This window comes from Brugia malayi (genome assembly GCF_000002995.4).
Source record: "Brugia malayi strain FR3 genome assembly, contig: Bm_v4_ChrX_scaffold_001, whole genome shotgun sequence".
Lineage (NCBI taxonomy): Eukaryota > Metazoa > Nematoda > Chromadorea > Rhabditida > Onchocercidae > Brugia > Brugia malayi.
The window spans coordinates 726082-749426 of record NW_025062479.1 but is presented as its reverse complement, the minus strand read 5'-3'; the positions used below and the strand labels follow the sequence as shown (position 1 = coordinate 749426).

Sequence of the window (23345 nt, the reverse complement as noted above, 5' to 3'; positions counted from 1 at the left end):
ATAATAGTAGCAAATCAAATAAATCACTATTTATTTAATAAATAATAAAATAAAGAGAAATTCTTGGAAAAAAAAAATCAGTCTTGCTAAAGTGATTGGTTAAATAAATTTATTAGACAAGTTTGATTATTCTTTTTCTTAATCTAGTGCATAACTTTCAATGATTTTGTTTCGAGCATATCATGATAAAAAGCAATAATAACCCGACTAACAGTAATAATATCATGTACAACATAGCATTAATGAGTAAAAGTAAAGGATGGATAATGATGTTTGCCAGAAGTGGTACCATAAATATGATCGATATCACTAGTTGGACAGTTATCCTGATAAAGTAAAGCAATTCCTTCTGCACTACCATATGCTTCATGATGGAGTATTTTCATTGGTGGACTTAAAATTTTTGGATGTGGTACATCGTGGATTGATTCCTGCTGTATATATGTTGTTGAAGGTATGATATCTGGCATCCATCCATTAACACAGTTTCCACTTAGTTCCGCATCTTTAATAGTTAATTAATGAATACTTTAAAATATTTTATAAATGATCAATTCTATAAGTTATGAAATTTGGAAATAAAAAGCAGAATGAATCTGATGATATTTTACAATTAACAATGAACAGTGAACCTGTATTCGATGACTGCAACAAGAGCGGAGTTTGACATTGAGGACCCAAAACTTCGTCCGCACTTTTCGGCAAATTATTCATCCATAAACCGTTATCATAACGAGCATTCCGCTAAAAACATAACTAAATTCTCTTCTTCTCATTATACTAGATAGCTTCTAATTAAGCAATTCTTTGCTATAAAATATTCTATTGAATAAGTCACAAAAAAAAAACAAGCCGTGAATATGAGTTTCACCTGTGACCTCTAAACTTGCCATTATAAGATTTTAAATGACGACATAATTTCGAGGAGGAAAGCGTATTTGAAATTCCGTATTATAAACTCCTATATATCTGATAATAATAATTTAGTTATAATTCAGTTTAAAACTCCTATATCTGATAATAATAATTCAGTTATAAATTCTCCTCTCAAAAATTTACCTCTACTGATGCTACGTTTAAGCGATATGTTATATGTTAAGATATTCAATGCAGTGACCTTTTAGTGAATATCTAATATCAGTGATTCAAAAAAGTATTTGAGTATATTTACTCTATAAGGATTGTTTTTCAAATGTTTAAAGCATTTTTAGGTGTGAAGTAAGACTGTATATGATCGAATTATTTGGAAATTATTTGGGAACAAGTTAAAATTATTGAGTGACTCTTAAACAAAAAATCGCTGAAGCATTTGGTAGATAAAACATTGAAGCAATCATTTTAAAACCATTAAAAACTTCATTTATACATTTTTTTTTTTTTTTTTTTCAATTAGAAATGTTATTAATGACTTCAGTTTTTTTATTCTTTTTTTTTTTCATAACAAAAGTCATCTTTGGTGATGGTAATAATAAGTACCTTTGGACCAAAATAATTTGTCCATAGAAAAATATAGGTAGCGACAAAAACCAATGTCGAATTGAGTGCAATTTCATAAAGTGGATTGTCGGCATGATCGAATAGTATGTAAAGACCAAAAGAATTATAGAATGCGCATAACATAGACTGAAAAAATGTGTCTTCTTTTGTTTGAAACATTTTTCTGTTAATCATACGATTACTTTTCTATAATCAAATTTTCTAAATTGATAAAAAAGGACACTTTTATGTAATAAATTCTTTATCCTTTTGACCTAATTGAACGTCTCATTCAGTTTTCATTTCCATTTTCATTAAAATGAACAAAAATATAAATTCCAGTAAAAAAGAGGTTAAAGTGAGAAAAAAGAACTGCTGGTGAAAAATTTTTGTGAAATGAACAATGATACCGAAACAAAGACGAAACAAAAGAAAATTTCTATATCTTCTTTATTGGATGCCACTAGATTTCAAAAATTCATATACTCTTTATCAGATGTCATTAACATTTTTTCTAGTATAACTACTTATTCAGCATTGTCCCATCAATTATCAAAATTACTTACGGCTGTATTTCCAACATTTGACAAATATTTTGGAACTTGAAGAATTGAGTAATTTGATTTGTACAAAATGAAAACAAACCAGAATAATGTGTAACCAAAGTGTTGTTCGGATGGAATACTCAGTGACCATACAGTCAAATTGTTTACTAAAAGATATCAGAAGAGCTGTCGAAAACGCATAGAAATCAAACTGAAATTTTTATCATCATTTACCGTCGAATTTAAAAAATCAGAAAATTTAAATATATAAAAAAAAAAAAAAATCAGAAAAAGATTTTTAGTCAGAAAAAATTGAAAAACCTAAAATTTTCTTGAATTTACACAAGCATTAGGGATAAACTTAGAAGTAAGCGGTAATTCAGTAAATTCAACAGCATTTCAAATTCCGAAGAAATTATCAATCACGTTGTTAGCAATGGTGGTATTTCCAAGATGACAAAGGATATTTAATCATCTATTGGAATATGACTTGCTTATGGTACATTTTGAACTTAAGTAGATATATTTTTTTTCCAAAATTCTGACCTTATATCTGCTAGACTGATCTAACCACTAAGTAAAAAATCGATGATAAAAGTGCAGTATTGATTAGGTGTGATCCTACTACTGTCAATTGATTACTTTAGTGAGTAACAAACTTTTCATAACTTTATGTGGAGAAATTGAGGAAGAATTTTGTATATATGTAGGCAATGCTTATTTCTGTGATGACAAGATAGGATGAAAAAAAAAAAAAAAAAAAAAAAAGGTAAACGATGCAAGGGAATGTTGTGTTTATAGTATTGAGCAATTTGAAAATTCTTGATAAAATACTGACAAATCGAGTAGGAAAAAGGAGAGCAAACGGAGATGAAGTCAGATAATAAATAAAATATATATATATTTCAAAAAGTGAATTACCAAAATATAAAGTGCAACAGGAATCAGGAGAACCCAGAAGAAAGGCTGGCTTGGTGAAAGTAAACATCCTGGAGCAAGGAAGAACGATGTTAGTGATAAAAGTATTGGAATAATCACTGAACATAGTATTATCATCCAGTAACTGAAAAATATCCATTTAAAATTAGTAAAAATTTGAGAAATTTGCATGTGGCACGTTATCTGTCCTTATTTGAAAGCACACTAGTAAATAAATAAGTACACAAAATATATAGTTTAAGTTGGTTTGTTAATAGCGCTATATTAATTAAAAGTATTTGAAAATCAGTCAGTTATTTATCTTATTTGTTAAAAAATGTTAGAGGACACTAATTTTTTAATAGCTAAATCATCCTAAAACTTACTTCGACTCTGTCTTTCCTGTTGCCAGAAGTCGATAAATGTGAAAGGAATACATAAAAAGCCATGCAAATACTGCTGAAGTGCATAAGCTTATAACTGTATTCCGTGCAAGGCAAAAAACCTGAAAAGATTTTACAATATCAATAAAATAGACAGAATAAAATTTGAGTTTTGGATTATTTAATTCTACAATGAATTACAAAAGTAGGTATAATAAATATCGAAATGCTCTATTTTCACAAAAAACGATGACTTTAAAGTTAAATGCAAAACCAAAACTCAAAAGTTGGGAATTAAATTCGAAAGTAGAAAGAAATACAATGCTTGGTTGAAGGCGATGAATTAAGAAAATAGCGACCACATCGAGTACAAACATAAGAATGAAGCCAAATCGAAGAAGTCTCAGACGTAGACAAGGCCGATAAAGACTTCGGACTGCTGATAGTAGAAGTAACACAAGAGCAAACATCATGCATAATGATCCAGCATAAGGTATGGTTTTTGAAGGTATAAAACGAATCTGCAAGTTAACGTTTAAAGAAATTTTTTAGCTTTAAGAATTTAGAAATTTAAGGAATGAAATAGAAATTTCATTTCTCCAAATTTTCATTCCTTTCGAATTAATCCGATTTCAAAAATTTTACTTACCAGAGCTCCATGATCTGGCCGAATAATAACTGTGTAAACACCGGATCTTTCGAAATTACAAATAGCATGGGTACGATTAAGTCCTACAAGTGTCGCTCTTTTTGCAGACCAGTCAAGAAATACATTTCCCGCATCTATATCTCCATCTGCCCAATCGTTAGTTCTAGACAGTTCGTCTTCTTTAGCCGGATTTTCTACAATCACACATTCTGGATATCTCCAAGCTTCTTCGCTAACCGGAAACAGTACTTGAATTGCACATGTGGCATTGTAATAAACGGCAACGATTGGTGCGTTGCAGTGAAAACGATCCACATTGTTGAACATACTGTAAAATGTGATTTTTCTCGGATAAGCTATTGTATCATCACATAGAAGCTTCATTTGTATACTACGAAAATTCTCCGTACGTTCGTCCACAAAATTTTTGAATTTCGGCCATATTCGACTTCCATCTGCAGAGATCTCATCTACTGCGAATACTGCAAAAACTAAGCAAATTAAATTACATAGATTATATTTTAATCCTTTAAAAAATCATCATTTTCCAAAAGATATATACATATATATATGTCAAAATTTAAATGACGCTAAAGAGATTTTATTTCGGAAGTCTATCTGAATGTATTGTGTTCTATGTGTAAAATTAAATTTAAACTGTTTTGAAAATGACAATTAAGCAGTTCAAATTGTATGTAAAATTCCTCCGCCTGTATTGCTATTTAGACCAGCGGAGAGAATAAAGAGAGAAATATTTCCGAACTATACTACAATTAACCTAACTGGAGTAAAACTTTCAAAAGATACCTGTGCTATTAGTAAACAAGCCAATTCCGTTTAATCCGTCATTTTTTTTAGTTATCTATGATTTTATTGCATTTTAATACAAAAAATGGAAAACAAAAAAAAGAAAAAAAATGACCCATATTTTGTCCGGAAAACATAAATGGTTTGAGATAAGGATGAACTTGATGCAAATTCGCTACATGGATACCATAATTGTTGAATAGGCGAATTAAGTGCGCATTATTTGGGTAATCTTTTATTTTTAATAAACTGTCCCCCATTTTCAGTAAGTTATTGGTATAATCAGCTGACCTGCAAATGGTTATGGTAGAGGAAACAATTCATTATACTTTACATAAAACTTTTTAAAAGTTTGATTTTAAAGCTTTTCTTTAAACTCAAAGATTTTGTTTGAATTTTTGAAATAAGATACAAACCTTAAATGACTATTGGGTGAATTATTTCCAGTAAGTTCATCCCTGATCAATTGTTTTACTACTTTTCTCACAATAGCAACATTGACACCTTTCAAATGCAGCATGCTGCTTGTCACATTTGATAAAGTTTGTACAAGTTTCGTCCGATCAGTAAAATTTAACTAAAAATTACAAATGTTTGCGTTTTTCGAAATACTATTTGCATATTTATAAAAGCAACATATTCCAAAGCATAGTTGAAAATTTCTGTACCCACAAAAATTTAGTGATATCAAAATAAAATATGAAGATCTTTGGAATATTTCAAGAATTAATTAATATTCACTACAACTATATTACCTTAGTGAAGGCAGGATGAGTACAGTTATAACTGTTGATCTGATCCCAGTAGGCACTTTTCAAGCATTTCCGTATAACCAAACCTACTTCACCATTTGGACAACTCTTAAAGAAAGCAGATCAGTAAAATGAATGTCGTGAAATAACTCAGAAAAGTACTATGTTACTTACAAATTCATAAAAAGTCGAAAAACGTAATGAATGGTTCTCTCCAGATTATAAAATTGTTTAATGCCTCGTGGATAAGGCGATTCATCAATAAAATTTACCTGCTTATTCATATCTAATTAATAACTTGAATAATAACGGTAATTTAAGGTGACAAAAAGACATTACTTGTCTTGCAGTTGCTCCAACAATTGTCGTTGGCCACTGGATGCCATACTCAATGTTTGATGGACATCTATTTCTAATTTTCAAACATTTCAAAGTTTTTCGATCTAGAACTTGATCTGAACCAGAACATCGATCACATCGACGACCGACTGCCTCACCCATACATTGGCATTGACCTTTCGAGGTACAAGTTAAGTCTGAGGAACCATAACCACATTCACAGGATACGCATTCATCACCCGAATAATAGGTGCCACTCTACAAATCATTTTTTGTTTTTCTCTTTTTGACAAGTTATTAAAAAAAAAATAAATAAATAAATGGAAATACTTTCGAGAAGATAAGGTAACCTTGCAATAGCATTCGCCCGTTTTAGTATTGCACTGCTCTAGGAAACCTCTTTCAGTATCACAGGAGCATTGTTTACATTTCGGGAAAGTACCATACCATCCTTTTGGACATATTTGCAACGCTCTTTTACGTTCACAATTTTGTCCACTTAATTCTTCACTGCAGATGCATTTATATCCTAAAATTGATGTCTTTCGATTTTCTCAAATTAGTAAAACGAATGAATATAAACTAGAATTAAATGAAAACATAAGCAAAAAAAATTAGCAATTTTTATGGTCATATGAGCTCAAATTGATGTTCAAAATGATAACAAAAAAGATAAAATTTTCGAAAATAAAAAAAAATAACTGAAACAAACAAGATGAGATGAAATGAAAGTAACCTTTCGAATTATTTTTTGTATGACATATGCCTTCTTTACCACATAAATTCGGTAATGAACAAATATTGACGCATCCATCACCAATGAAACCTGTAAAATTCCAGTTTATATTCTTCACTAATTAGCACATGAAAATCACACTTCTAACGATAATTGAAATTCTAAGTATCATTTGAAGGTAATCCCGAAGATTACATTAATTTTAAACTATGGAAAAATAGCTGTTAAAATATTTCACCGCAATAAACTGCTAAAAAAGAAAATGATGAATACCTGGGTTGCATTCGCAACGATGCCGGTCCCATTCTCGAACACAAATACTGTTAGGAGGACAGGCTTTTGGTGAATTACATCCGTTTGGTACCTTAACTCAGGAAATTGATTTTATAAAACGGAAGAGGAGTTTCAAAGCATTCGTTTTCTTGAAAAATACAACATTGAAATAATTTTCTTTTAACGCTTGGTGAAATTAAGAAAATGGCGATAGAATCCAAAGTTAATATTATTTCAGGTGTTATGCAACATTTTCGCATATATATAAAAGATGATTAATTAATACTTGACAACCAGGTTTTGTCATCATATTTTCAGCTAATTTCAACCGTAGATCATTGATTTTAACGTTCCGAAGGCATCCTTCAAAACGCTGTGGATAACTAGTTGATGGTGCTAATCCCGAATAAATTTTGCGTATGTCACGATATAAACCATTATTTTGCAAAACAATACGCTGAAATTTGAATGAATGATTGAAATTGTCTGATGAAAATTCAGGTTGGAATTTGGAAGCTTCGATGAAGCAACAAAGAAGAGAAGAGACGTGAATAAAATCTCTGAGACAATATAGGTAGCATTTTAAATTTCCTATTTAAATTTTTAGGTCATTTAAACTTGAAAAATATATTTTAAAAAATTAAAAAAAAAATGTCAGATAGAAGTTAAAACCTTTTTGTATAAGTGATCGATGACGATAAGCGTAGAATATTTTTCGACAACAATTGAAAGACTTTTCAAATTACCGTCAGCAAAACTTGGAAATGATAACAAATACTGTTCAGGACCAATGCTTATCAATCCTTTGCCGTGACTTACCTTCAAATTTAAAAAACAAATTAGCGCTTAAATATTTCAAATTTGAAATTTTTTGTTTACGATATTGCAAATCGCTGTGTCACATTTACACACACACACACACACGTATCCAACACTTAAAACTAATCTTTTCCGAATCTCTTGCGACATATTTTTAACTTTAAAACGTTAAGCATGAAGGATTACTTTATAATTGCCAACCATTATTGTGCTGATAAATTAATTGGATAAGTAAATTAATCTAATTTGAACAATAAACTCAAACGAAATAAGTAACGAAAAAGCATACCGAGAAAATAATGAATTGTGACCTTTTAGAAAATTCAACCGCAATAACTTGTGTTGCACGTGAACGTGTCCGAAATTCAAATGACAAATTGTGGAATTTCATACCATCTGGTACATTCCAGAAGACGAACGACTCTTCATCATACAGTGAAACAAATGAATCTTCTAAAGAGATGAATTTCAGTGATTTTCAATCTCCCACAAATAAAAAATCCTAGCCAATATGTGAAGAAAAAAAATTGTATCACAAAAACTTCACTTCATATACATACACGATGATTACGAGCACTATATTGAATAATAATAATAATAACAATAATCACTTCGAAATTTAATTTTCATATTTAAAATGAATTAATAATTTAATTACAGAATGTGTACCATTATCGGTGCAAGGTCCATTTGTATGTGTTGTTCCTTTACAACGGCAATGATATCCATCCCATGCTGGCTCACAAATTGCAGTATGATGACAAGGATTACTGTGACAATCATTTCGTTTTTGTTTGCAGCCAGGTTGTAAGTTTCCAATTTTTTCAAATTCTTCAAATTTTGAAAAATCCACGATTGTTTCATCAAAAGTTAGATTTGAGATACATCCGATGAATGGTTCCTGAATTCTTGCTGAACTATACTGATTACCATCAATTCCACTAATATAATTCTGTTCAGCAATAGTTACTGCTCGACCGCCAAGATTTATAGCAGCAGGAAGATCGAAGAATCGATAACAACTTACGGCTGGATCTTCACATCTATAAGTGAAGTTTTTGAGTAATTTATTGCTTTACTTAAGTTATTATTACATAAATTATTTAAGATATTTCAATACTACAACTATAATTTTTCACTTTTTTACTTTCTGATTATTAAAAAATCGCATAAAAAAAACTATGCATATCATTCATCCTACTTCTTCCAATAAAATTTAAGGGATCTTGACAATATTAACGAACTTTTTCGGTAATTTTGCAATGACCTCAGCGGCACATTTCTGATAACCGGTGACATTACTATATTTCATGGCAATATGAGCATCGCAATTATCCAGTGATATGATCAATTTCTGAATTCATTAAACTATATTGGATAAAATATGAAGTTTTGTTTTATCTCATTTTCTTCCTAAAGGCCTTTTGGAAGCTTATGACAGCTTTTTAGCGATCAAAAATATTGAACGATCAAGTATCGACTAACATTATCATAATAATCAAGTGTTATTTGATGCCATTTCCCATCACTTACTCGATTTTCTGGCCAATCATCCATTCTGACCTGAATAATTTGTAACACTCGATATAGTCTATTTTTAATTAACAGATTTCAAACAAAAAATAATTTTCATAGCCAAAAATAGAATTAGAACTGATAACTTTTAATAAAAAGAAAGCTAAATTTGTAGATGATGATTTGAAAAGAAAAAGTGACCTCATAAATATCATAACCTAAGGAAAACCGTCCTCGAATAAGTGCATCCTCGAGTGATACTTCTAGAAAATCGGATGACAAATTTCCGGCAAAAAGCATTACACCATTTGATTCCACTGTTGCTATACTAAATATAAATTATTCGATTCAGACATTTCAATAAGATGAATGAATCTTTTTGCTATTACTTTTCTAAAATATGATTTATCATTCTTAAACATAATAATAGTTTAAACTAAAAAAATTGAAAAATGAAATTTGGAACTAAAAAACTTTCACAGACCTAAACTGCAATTTCCAGTGCATTCGAGTAATCTGTAGAGGTAACACGATGTAACCACCATCTTCTCCAAACGACAATGAACGAAGTCTACACTGTGAGTCTGTGTCATGGGAATGCCAACGACACTGTATACACCTGGCTGTTCGATTTACTAATTTACAGACAGAATTCGAGAAGCACAAGTTTGGTAAGCAATTGTCCACATAAACTGAATTCTCGCAATTTTCGCCTTAAAAATTTGATCATTTGTAGAATGCTATTTCATTGTTAAGTTAACAGTAGTTGAAATTTCCAAGAAATTTCAATGAAAAAAAGAAATAATATTTTATTCTCAAACGAATCTTTTTTTTTTTTTTTCAATGATGTAACACTAAATCGAATTTATTTGATCAAATATTTGTTGTTTAGCTTTTCATCTTTAAAAATAATTCTAAAAATTTACAATAATGCAAAGATTTCCATTGAGAAATCTCATCGATAACTTTCAAATAATTTTTTTCCCATTACTTGTGAATTTTTAATTAAATAATAATCACTAATAGTTAATAAAAATTTTCATGTCTTCATTTTTTATCATATAATTTTATCTATATGACTTTTTTTTTTTTTTTGTTAAATTTTATTAAAGTTTTTCTAGCTTGAAAATTCATTGTGATATCCATTAAGAGAAAGTGATTTAGAGTTATAGACGATCCCTTGGGAGAAATGAAGTGCATTAATGTTATATGAACATTTGCATATAAGCTTATTAGGATTGTCGTTCGAAAAGGAAGAAAAGAAATGAAAGCTATGGATAAGATGTGAACACATTGGGCACAGGAAAATAAGCATTTTGTGAATGGTAATTATTCAGCACCCAACGGGTCAAATCATCATTAAAAGCTCTTACTATTCTATTAGTTTCTGAGCCAAAAAGGGTTAGTAAAAGAAGCCTTAAGGACTTATTCATATCACTCTAAGTGTTATTATTACATATTCGTCTTGTGCTACTCCAAGAATTTTTATTCCTAACAATTATTCATTGATGTTATTGTTCTTCTTGATGTTAAATTCTTTTCAATACTTATTTCTCTAGCTATGATAAAAATCTTATGAGCTTATTTGGACAGCAAAACTTTATTAATAATTAATAATTATTAATCTAACGAATGTGTTCAAGCATCTTAAAATTGTAATGAAATTTCATGTTCTCCTCATTCTCATTTTTCAAGCTTACTTGTTAAGCAACCGAAAATTGCTTGAAAATTTTCTTAAATTTCTTGCTGCGAACTATTGATGAACTTAAGGAAAATTAAAAATTGATTGTTTCAGAGGATATTTCTGCTGAGAATTATTTCACTTATAATGAAATGAGCAAAAGGAATTCGAAGTTATCATAATTATTGCTATTTAATTGCAAATTTTTCAGCTACTTGACTTCCTTCAATAAAAATTAATCACTATTTGGGAGTGATAGACTATCAATTTCGTGAATAATTCATTTAAACCGGCAATTTATGTAATTAAATTATGAAATAACCTGTCCATTGTGGTGGACAATCGCAACGATATCCATTTTCTAGTGATACACAAGTACCCTGATGTTGGCATGGTGATGTGAAACACATATCAAGACGATAATTACAGGATTGTTCAATGCCATCGCCACCTGTAAAACTTATTAAACAGTTTGGTTGCAGAATTTCGAGAGCTACAACATCTTTCCCAGTTAACTTTTAGTATTTTCAATTGACAGTAATCAAAATGACCAAGCTGAGGGGCAGTAACCAAAATGACCACGCTCAGATTCAAGGTAAATGTACCAAGAATGATTAAGGATCTGAAAAACTAAACATTTGCTTATTTGATTTCTAAAAAAAATTTTACTGTTATCTATATCAAATATTTATTGAATTTTTGTTATTTATGAAGCTGATGATGTTACATAAGACAGGTTAAAATCTATCTGTAACAAATATTGAGGAGGATTTTTTTCAATAACTACTCTTTTCTTTGACACAATTACGGTTATCGGCGATAAATATTCAAATTATATATTACCATAATCGATAATTTTAAGAAGGATTTTAATTTGATTTTTATCTTACACGGTAGTTTATTGACTCACACTTGCATGTCATTTCAATGCCCTCTTTAATTAAAAAGTTACTACGTGCTCTCTTGTCCACTTTTTTCTCCCTCTCATTATGATTATATTATATATTTCAATTTGGAATTGCCAAGTTCGTTATGAAATATGAAGCTAGAATGAATAATGTGTCATATCATATAAGGGCACTGATCCGTGTAACAACAGTTTTACGAATGACATTTCAACGCTTTTTTCCTAACTTTTGAATAACTGCCAGCTGAAATCAATCATTTTGCCTTGTTTGCAGACTATTAATGAATGTTTAATGGAATGGAACTCATTGTCCAGCACTAATTTGAAAAGGACTATGGGTGGCAGTAAGTCAACCACTAGGCCAATTGCTCAAATTTGGCGCATTCATGCAAAGAGATGACGAGTGTTGCGGATAGTATATATATATATATGTTCACTTATTTGCGTATTTATATCTTAATTTAATATATTAAAATACACAAATTCATATAAAAATATTCTCGCAAAGGCAGAAAGATGCATATAGATAGCCCATAGAAAGTAATTAAATTACTCAATTGCTAATGATTTATTGATGATAAGATGTGTTTCATTGGGCTTTCTACACCCCAAAATGTTTAATGGGAAAATCCGTTTTGATCCTTAAGGCTGTCTTCCTAGCATCTCTTATCTTCGTCATTAAATAAGATATACATATATGTATGCAAAACGAAGCAGTATATTGTGTTTTAGTGAGAGATTTCATTGGGAAAACAAGTGTTGAAATTGGTTGACCCATCTGTCATCAAAATTAATCGAATGTGACATACATGAAATTCAAGAAATTGATCGATGCTCTATCATCTATTGTTGTAATTATGAATGAAATCATACATATCCGTAGCATATAAATTAAAATTAAATGAAACTAACTTGTAAATCCGGCTGGACATACACATTGAAATGAATTGACAGTATCCAAAGAATGCATCAAAAAATTATCCGTTTTAAAATTCTGGAATTTTGTTTCAAACTTATTTTGATTTCAAATTGAACTGTGCCAGGTAGCGGTTCACATGGCGTATTGAAATATTTGCATTGAAAAAATTTTTTCATTCATCAAAAGAAAGAAAAAAGAGAGAAATTTTAATTTATAAGAAACTGCCTATTTTCCACTTCAAGATTTTATCCATTTGAGAATATTGAAAATTTCTTTATCTAACGAATTGATGGAAAAAGTTTGATGCAAGGAATCCATCGAATGATACATCCAACGAATGTGATTAGTTTATTTTATAGCTAATGAGAGAGATGATTCCTTTATTTTACAGCAAAATTTCAGAAAGCCTCTATTTACCTGCGTTGTTTTGACATATTTTTGAGTGTTTCTACATTGTTGAAAGTATGGACATGGTTCATTAGAACAAGTAGCATCTCTGTGTATTGTCAACCTCATGCCAATTATATCACTTAGCTTGACAAGACCGTTTCTAATTAATCCTTCTACACGCTCCGACCTAAATTAAAAGGCTTTTAAAATTTCAATTACGCTTTTCCCTATTTGCAAATGCATAGAGCTTGTAGCATTGTTAGATTTCATCGTATTTCAAATTTAAATTCAAATATTTTATTAAATGGTTCGTATCTGCACACGCTAAATGCTCTATGAGCATTATTATTATGTACCCATGTTGTCTTATAATTGATTTTAAAAATCGATTTTCAGCATTTCATATAGTTTAAACGTTTCAGAAGCTACGAATATTGCTGAAGGGGAGGATATATGGCATATTAAAGTAGGTGCATTAAATTACTTGTTTCTAACAAGTTAATTAGTTTAAAAATTCAGCAATTTAATTAATCAAAGAATGCACGGCTTATGCATTTAATAAAATAAATTACTTACCTTTGAACGGTATTTCCTCGATGAACAATAAATGATACATTCGTGTACTTGTTATGAGTATGAATACTAAATACCCAAATATCATCGCTATGCCAATCATCTAAAAGTGAAATGGCACTTGTGAATCGTTCAAAGACATCATTATCCAACAGTTCTTCATAACGAATATCCGGGAATCCAAGAGTAACCGTATCTCGAATAATTGTATCATCCATGGGTATATAAATGAATCGACATTTGGCACAAACGTTATTTGGACCATCTAAAAATATATTCCTGGCTATAAATTTATGTCATTATTTCAGACTCAGGCTCTAAACATATTTTTTTTGTCTTATTTCTTAGATGAATGAATTTCGAATTAAGAAATGATAAATTATTTTTACCAGAAACACAGATTTCATAAACAGTATTTATATGTCGCTTCCAAATATTCTTCGGCATAATGGAACCTTTATGTTGATCCACCATTAAAATATCGTTTATTTCAATGTCATACTCCAAGGTTGCATTATGATCTGGATCACTAAATTTATCCTAACATTAAGAATTTAAAATTTTAAGATTGAACTTTCTATATAATCCTCTTAACTTTAGCAGCACTGATGCTCTTGTATGATTTAGATTAGCGATTAGCGATACTAGTAATGAGAGAAATATCAAACTTTTTGTTTTTTTTTTTTTTTTTTTTTTTGCAATTTTAGGAAAAAAACCATCAAAAAAACCGAAACTAAAAGAGAATTTGGATGTCAATAAGTAAAATTAATTAATGAAAAACGGACAAAGCTGGAACATATCCTATCACTTGTTCCATAGGGTCATCAATATGATTTGCATAAAGAATAGTGAAATCACGAAGTTGAGGTCTGTTATCGTTAACATCACTGACATGAACATAAACAGGTACAATAGAACTTAACTGACCACTGAAATCATCTCATTCTACACAAACAACAACAACAAACATGTCATAAGTGTCAACACAAACATAATCTATTAAAATGGAATTAACCTGCTAATGAAATTAAAAAAAGAAATAAACCTGCTTGCTTGGATTTCAAGAAAAAAATGATTCTTTTTTGCTTCATAATCGAAAATTGCTCTCGAAAGTATATGCACCACACCGTTTTGGCTTGAATCCTACAATATGAGAAGGAATTTTATTAAAATTCTTTCTGAATGTTCAAAGCAGTACGCTTTACTGTTTTTGAGGGTTTAATAATAATAATTACTCATTCATTTTTAATTCCCTCACTTTTTTCAATTCATTTTTTTTTTAAATTAAGGTAATTAGATAAGAACATACCGTTTCAATATCGAAAAGCTTTGCATCAACGCCACCAAATATTCGAAATTGTATGAGCGCATTGTCACCTTCATCTTGATCACGAGCAATAATCGTACCAATTGTAGTACCTATAGGACTATTTTCCGCGATCCATAAATCATATCGAAGTGATTCAAATTGTGGTGCATAGTCGTTCACATCAATGATAACTATTGATACGATAGAAAAAGATGATAACGGTGGATTACCACGATCTTGTGCTTTCACTGTTAGTTCATACCTGGCAAAATTATATTCGCTAGTGATTAATGGAGATAAGCATTGTTAAGATTTTTAATATAACCTACGTTGTTGGAAAAGACAAATTTGTTTATGAAATGATTAGAAATTTGATTCTTCCTTAATTTCATCTTTTCTCAGAAACAATGAAATAGCATATGAATTTTAAAATGTATTTTGTGAAGGAGCTAACCTGGCAATCATTTCACGATCCAACTTGCTAACTACTCGTAGTGTTCCAGACGATCTATCTAGCTTAAAAGTGTTACCATTTCCATTTTCTTCAATCAGGTAATAGTCAATAATTGCATTATCACCCTCATCCATATCGACAGCTGATACTTGAGTGAATGATGTTCCGGTTGGCGTATCTTCTGCTATTGCAACCGTGTAATTTTCAGACGTAAATTCCGGAGCATTATCATTGGCTTAAAATAATATACTTTAATAAAAAACTTAAAAAGCAGAAAATTTGAAATATTTTGAAATACTGCAAGGAGATTAATTTCAAGAAGACATAAAAGTTTGCTGAAAACAACTGTAGAAGACGAATTAAATCAGAGTGAAAGAGTGAATGGAATAATTTACGGGAACTGAATAAGAATTTTGAAATATTTTAAATTGTATATTGACAAATTGCTTTGAGGTTAATAATTAAGATTTCTGAGAGTATTTGCTTAGATTTTACATAATTATTAAATTGTTTCTAATTTTTGTTCCCTTAAATTTAACTTTATTTATTTTATTGCAAGAATGAATGAGGCATTCCAATTACTGTATTCCCATGAGTAATCCGTAGGTTCTATACGAAGTCCTCAAACCTCTTAGCATAATTTTCGCTACCAAAAGCCTTATTAATTAAAATGTTTACAATGGCTTTTTTTTTCTTTTTGCTTATTGATATTGCAGATGTGAATTCGATTAAAATGAGTCATATTGGATTTCCTATTTGATCCTTTTAGATCCTATTATTTTCCTGGAATAAAATTGCAAATTAATGTGACATTGCTCACTTGAAAGATAGAAATTAATCATTAAACCTATCCTGAAAGATAAATTAATCATTAAACAATTTTTTTAATTTATTGCAGTCTTTCTGTTTTAACATCAAATATTTTCTGTAAAATTTGATGAAACATCTTTCCTTCCACATTTTCATTTAAGATAATTGTTGAGGTGTGATAGAACAGTTGAAGGATGGCAAGGCAATCAAATAAGCAATAATTAGCAATGTGACAAGAGATTGCAATAACTACAGTAAACATTAGAGCAATACTGGTGACAATCATTGGTCACATTCAATATCTTTCGTTTTGTCAGATTAATTAAGGGAAGAAGACAAAATGAAAAGATAGGCGAACATATGAAGGAAAGAAAGTATATTACGGCTCATTGATCTTTGTACAATTTGCATTGAGGAGCACACATTTGAAGTTTGGACAAAGCTACTTCCTCTTTTTTTTTGTCTCTCTTTTGCAATTGACAAGCATGGAAAAGAATTCTATGAGTAATCATTTTGAGTATGTATATGATGGATTTGTCATCAACATTGTCGCATTTCTTATTGCTGAGTGATGAGGTGATGAAATAAATAGATGAAAAGTTAGAAATGCCTAAGTGAAATTAAATTAATGTCAGAAAGAGAAAATAAAGTCTGACAAAAAAAAAAAAAGATTTGAAAATTTAAAAAAAATGAAGCAAACACTGATAATAGTTATAGAAAACACAATGATCAAATATTGATGAATTGAAAAAGTAAATTTACCATCATCTAGAATAACTTCGAGAAATGTGCTTGCACTGAGTGGATTAGCTGCATGATCGGTGACAGTGATATTAAGCAGATAACTACTACACTCTTCTCGATCTATCTCTTCAGCTATCACTATCAAACCGGTATTCTTATCAATGCTAAATTCTTTACTGTCTGAAAAATACTTGCAAATCTTGCAAATAGTTATTGATAGTGATCATTTTTAGGTGTAATTTTAAAATATAACTCGCGAAAAAATCGATCGAAAAATTTAGTACATAAAAGTGAGTTTTTAATGTGACATTTTGATGAACTATGAGGAATAATTGTTAAATTTACCAATGGAATAGGTAAGTTTGGCATTGTCATGTCGATCTTCGTCTTCAGCTTTCACTTGTATGACTTCTGAACCAATTGGAATATTTTCCGAGATATGTACAGTGAATGGATGGGTAAGAAATACCGGTGCAGTATTAACATCAGCAACAGTAATAATTACTGTGCATGTACCTGTTAAACCACCCTTATCAGTTGCTGTTATCAACACACGTAACGTATCATCCATACGATCAATTTCTCCTGACAACGATAATATAGCTCCCTGGAAAGGCTTCAGGTCTTCTTATGAATAGGTTTGAAAATTAAAATTAAAAATTGTTTTGTATAGCGAAGTTTGTTGATAGTAACATGCACAGTTCGAAGGTTTTTCATGCCCTTCTTTTGCGACCAAGTAAGCTTGCGAAAGCTTAATGAGTAATTTTTATAATCGTATTAATTACTGAAAAATTTTGAAAAGATGATTGGTAGACAGTATTTTAAAAACTTTCAATTCATAATCAAAGTTAAATTATGACTCTATGCATCTTGTTTTCAAATTTTCAGAATTGCCTTCATAGAAATCTTCAAACCCTGGGAAACTATTGCGAGAATCGGTAGAAACAGAATGTTGCACTCCAAACAGCATTCGTTGAAACTCTCATTTATGGCGCATTTTACCGCATACTCTTAGTCTTCTGAACTGAACCGACCCATTTCAACAAAACCCAGGATCAATGCTTATTTTCAGTTTTACTACATACATTCTTAACAAGGAATAATGAATGATTTTTAATAAAAGCATTACGTGTCATACTGTATTTCTACTCTTCTGTTTCATAGAAGTTTTCCAAATGAATTTAAATTTTTTCCAAAATGAAAATTAAACCAACTAGATACTTGTCTAATCAAATAATTAAATTTAATTTAAAATTTAAAACTATAGAAAAAAGGACCTGATCAGCTGAGTGAACAAGTGAAAAAATGTCTTTGTCGGCCCTCTCAATGCGATATACTATTTTATCATCATTATCATGATCGATAGCTTTTACAGCAATTAATGACGTTCCACGTACTTCGTTTTCTGGTATCGTAATATTATAAAAATTAGGCTCAAAATATGGTGCATTATCATTGATATCACGAACTATTATTGTTATCAATAAACTATCAGATAGTGGCGGTTCTCCACCATCTTCTGCTTTTACCTGAAATAAAAAATTTTACAAATTTTAGGTTGTGAGAAACATTTTTTTTTCTTTGTTCCAACAACTATCACAATAAGTTTAATAACCAAAAGCTATTGTTACTCCACTTTTTCCCCTCCGTTCCCTCTTGTCTTAAAAAAAAAAAAAAAAAAAAAAAAAAGAAGTAAAAAGATTTAGTTGGAAATATTCGGACTTTCTAGTCGAAGATTGCAAATTCCAGAAGTAAGCAATGAAATACATTGATCATGATCACAAAAAAAAAAAAAGTAATTTTACTACCTTAAGTATATACTTCTCCTTTTCCTCTCGATCAAGTTTATTTATAGTTGTAATAATTCCTGTCGTTTGATCAATCCGAAATGTTTCATTGGCACTATCTTCTCCAGCTAATTTATATGTAATTCGGCCATTGATATCATTATCTTCATCAATAGCAAAAATTCTTGTTATTTCAAATCCAATTGGTACATTTTCTTCCACAAATAACTCTTGCCGTGATGCGACAAAATGTGGTTTCTGAAAAAAACTTTCTTAATTATCGAAAAGTAAAAATTTCTTGATCATTTAAATAATTTTAGTATTCCAATAATTGATTACATAACAGTTTTTTTTTTTTTTTTTTTTTTTTTCAAGACAAGAAAGTGAACATTTCATTTTGTAATTTGAAGAAATCGTTTAGAAAATGTTAAGGAATAAATCATAATTGATAATATAGTAATTAATTAGTACATGATCATTAATATCAACGATGTTTATAGCACAATTAATTGTTGAAGATTGAGCAGGTTGGCCTGAATCTTTGGCTCGCACTAAAAGTGTTGCAGGATTGAATCGTGAATCTAATTTTTGATGCAATTTAATCCAACCACTTTCATAGTCTATGGAAAATCCATTGACGCTAGATGCCACAATGCTATAATGTACTTTTCCTGAAATCAAATGTGTAACTTAAATCATTGATTTTAATAATGAAGTAAAAAAGGAATTTAACTTATTTAAAATTTATTTCTTCCCATAATCTAAATGAAAATGTACCGTTTTGTCCAGAATCGCTATCTGATGCTTTAATTTGTAGAATATTAGACGGTATGGTGATATTTTCCATTATTGTGGTATTGCAAAGTTTCTGAAATTTCTATTACTTCTCAAGAGATTTTATTTTTTTTTTTTTAGAAAAAAAAAGACACTTGAATTCATTAATTTTATTAATTTTTGAAACTAATACATTTTACTTCTCAAATGTTATTACAATTTAAATAAATATTGTTTCACAGGACGATTGGTTAATCCTTTTTAAAATAATATTTGTTGAAATGGATAAAAAACACATAAGAGTTTTCCATTAAGTTTTATGCTTTTTGAATTAGTGCAGTTTATCAGCAATATAAAATTTGAATTAATCTAATCTAATTCCCTAACAACCATGCATAATACATGCTTTTTTTTTTGACAAAAAAATAATAATCAAAAATTACTGAACTGAAGTTGAAATTAGATTTTTAAATAACCTGTTCAAAAACAGGTGCATTATCATTGACGTCAAGAAGATTAATCTCCAGAAGAGCTCTTGATGTCATCGGTGGTACTCCTTTATCGGTTGCATATACATATATTCGAATAATATTCATCAATTCTCGATCCAGATAATGCGCTGTTTGAATAACTCCTGTTGAATTATGAATTTGAAGTAATTTAGCGCCATCTTCCTCACCAAGCGAATAAGTAATTTCACCGTTCAAACCGATATCTAGATCACGTGCAAAAACTGATGCTAATGTTGTTCCAATCTAGAAATTAGCAATTCAAAAATCAATTTTTGAAATTTTTAAAAGCTTATATATCATTTAACTTTTTTTGTCGTTAAATGATTTGAAGAGTTGCATTTGTGTTAAGCATTTCTTATTCTCATTATTCACCATGTAAAAGCAAATAAACAATAATTAATAAAATGCTAATTATTGTCAGTGCTTTTTATTAGGTAATAATGTTCAATTTCAAAAATTATTTATTTTATACATTTTAATTTTTTAAGACGATATTTTGATTGAAACTTATTGATGAAAGAATGTATTTGTAATATTTTAAATGACATAATTATTTCTTTAAACTTTTACTTAATTTTAATTTGATAAGGAGCAAATTAATAATGATCACTTTATAATTTGTATCAAAAGGTTCCACCCTCTATACAACTTTCATTGGTTTGCTTTTGACAAGAAACAGCATCTTATATCTAATTTCGATTTGCCAAGGGTATAATTATTTACTGGTGCATCCTCTCGTATTTCAGCATAATAGGAATTGCGTTCGAAAATTGGTGCATTATCTTGGACATCCAAAATTTCCACAATTACCGAACTGCTTGCTGATACAGCCGGATCGAGACGTTCATAAGCTGTTACTTTCAACACATGACGATCCAATGTTTCTCGATCTAACGCCTTCCCAACTCTAACAAAAATTTTTAAAAAAAACTCAGATTTCAAAGTTATTCTACTAATAGCATTGTATTGTTAAAACAAAACAAAACAAAACAAAAACAATATATTTTGAAAATTAACAATTTGTTGACGTTGACATTGTACCAATTAATTTTATAAATGATCAAAGCTGATTTAAATCGTTCGAATTAAAATAAATTTGAGAATAGGAAATGTCTGAGAATTAGAAATGAATAATAACAGTAGCTACTTGATTTGTTCAAAAGTATCCAAATACCTAAATTATCTCTCAGATCAAAGATTATTGTGTGAAGACAAAGGAATCTTCTCGTAATTTTGCATGCTCTTACTACTTTAAAGTTAGAATTATATGTTCGATATATGCTTCAAGAAAGTTTAAAGTGAAAGCAAAGAGCACTGCTTAAGTTAAATCATATATTTCAGATGCAAATTTAGATTTTAAAATCGTGAAAAGTATCGAGTAAGCAAATTTTGTTGTTTTTTTAATTGCAGAAATAATACAAATAATTGATGGTTCAACTTTTAACTTTAATTTGTTCATTTCAATGATGTGAGAGAAAAAAAAGAAAAAGGATCACGAGAGATGAAATTATCAATCATCCATTGCATTTAGATGCAAAATGCAAAAACATACTCGCAAGCACATCTATTTTTTTATGCATATCGTTAATAATAGTGAAATTTTCGAAAAAAAAAAACATTTCCACTTTACTGGTGGAAAAAGCTTTTAATTTGATTGAAATTTGTAATAAAAAAATAGCCAACAAAGAAACCAATTGATGAGTGAATTTCTTATTTAATTTGATAAATCATTAAAAATGCATAAAATAGTAAGCGATAGCAAGTAATTGCTTCAAGAAAGTTATATCAATGAAAAAAGAAAAAAAAAATAGGAAAGTGAAACAATGATGAGTTCAATGATGAATTTGTTGTTCCATAAAAAATTATTTATAAAAATTTTTTAAATTAAATATCTTTGCCACTTCTGGATAGACTTTAGACTTTTCTGTTGTATTAAAACAAGTTCAAAAAGTGTTCATTTTTTTTAGTGAAAACAAGGATTGCGGAAAACACAAATATTTGAATAATGGAATCAATGATGTGTGAAAATATTGGTTGAAAATAACTTAGAAATCTTGGAATTTGACCTCTTTTTTTTTTTTTTTTTTCATTTTTTAAGTATCAACAATAAACACATGCTTTTTTCAATTCCAACTTGTAAAAATTTTAATACTTAAAAACAAACAAAAAAGGTAAACAACACATACCTTATTTCGCCGGAAACTGTGTCTAAGGTAAAAATATTAGCTGAACGAGAGTCTTCTGGTGCTACCATAGCATAATACATTGATTCATTAGTGATATGAGTGGCATGTAATTTAATAATTAGTGAATTAACTGGTGTATCTTCCGGAATTTCAGTAATGTATCGCTCTTGTTGAAAGTGTATCCGTGGTACTGTTGGATTTCTTCTTCGCATCCATCGCTTTGGACGTCTTTTTCTAGCGTATTTTTTATGATCGAGAAAAACGGCACTTTTTCGGGATATATTATTACCAGAACAATCATATGAATATACCACATGCCATGGTTTTACGTAAAAGCATACACGTTCTTCAGCAAATAGCATACCGGATAAGGAATCTAGGGAAGCACTTGGTGAAGTTAGAAAATTTGGTCTATTGCATGTTACTGAATTAGACCAATGTAGCACTGGTTGACCAGGATGAATACATGGTGGATAATTGTACGGTAGCCATATGGTGCTATTTTCAATTGGTAACAAGCAACCAGCGGTACAACTATCAAGTACCGGAGGATTAAGATGAAATGTGATTGCATTGATTGGTAATAAAATGAAATAGATTATAACTGTCAATTTATGTTGTAATTGACAGAAATTCTTCATTGCTAAAGTAATTGCAAGTTTAGTTTTTCAAACTATTACATTGCTACATCAAATTTTAGCGAATCATTTGTATTGCACATTGTTGGTGAAATTACTGCAGAATGTGGGAATAAAACAATTTTAGTTGAGTAAAATTTGAAATATAATTAGTGAGTAAAATAAGTGACCGATTTTAACAGAGCACCAAACGGGACAATAAAATAATGAATATTGAAAAGGGAAAGAATGAAAGAGTGAGATGGGTAGAGTTCACTTTTGGGCGTGTCAGTAATGGTCGAGACTGGACCAAGCGGAAGTGAACCGAAATGATGCTTGACCAAAGAAAAGGTTCAGCCTCTTGTTATATCTCACTTTTCTATTATTACTATAAAGCAACCATCGATTATTACATAGATGAAAATAGGACTGTGAAGACGTAATATTGCTTCTAATATTCGGAATATAAC

At 29.7% G+C, this 23345-nt stretch overlaps 1 protein-coding gene across 1 annotated transcript; it reads right to left on the bottom strand.

The window, feature by feature from the left end:
• Window positions 1-239: 239 nt before the first annotated feature.
• Window positions 240-22899, bottom strand: Bma-fmi-1 (Cadherin domain containing protein; the record flags this gene model as incomplete). The annotated part of the gene is made up of 41 exons (XM_043073157.1): window positions 240-505; window positions 633-744; window positions 1477-1623; window positions 2122-2232; window positions 2943-3084; window positions 3326-3444; window positions 3643-3843; window positions 3972-4453; window positions 4894-5069; window positions 5195-5355; window positions 5534-5638; window positions 5870-6127; window positions 6220-6398; window positions 6606-6695; window positions 6879-6969; window positions 7165-7335; window positions 7551-7697; window positions 7987-8150; window positions 8367-8740; window positions 8942-9051; window positions 9183-9260; window positions 9414-9540; window positions 9697-9925; window positions 11216-11344; window positions 12713-12794; window positions 13137-13296; window positions 13686-13947; window positions 14072-14211; window positions 14468-14611; window positions 14728-14825; window positions 14992-15253; window positions 15446-15680; window positions 17018-17179; window positions 17345-17606; window positions 18277-18528; window positions 18808-19044; window positions 19258-19457; window positions 19564-19654; window positions 20037-20315; window positions 20796-20979; window positions 22259-22899. 41 exons carry the CDS (start codon window positions 22897-22899, stop codon window positions 240-242), a joined length of 7860 nt encoding a protein of 2619 aa, XP_042929091.1.
• Window positions 22900-23345: the final 446 nt, after the last annotated feature.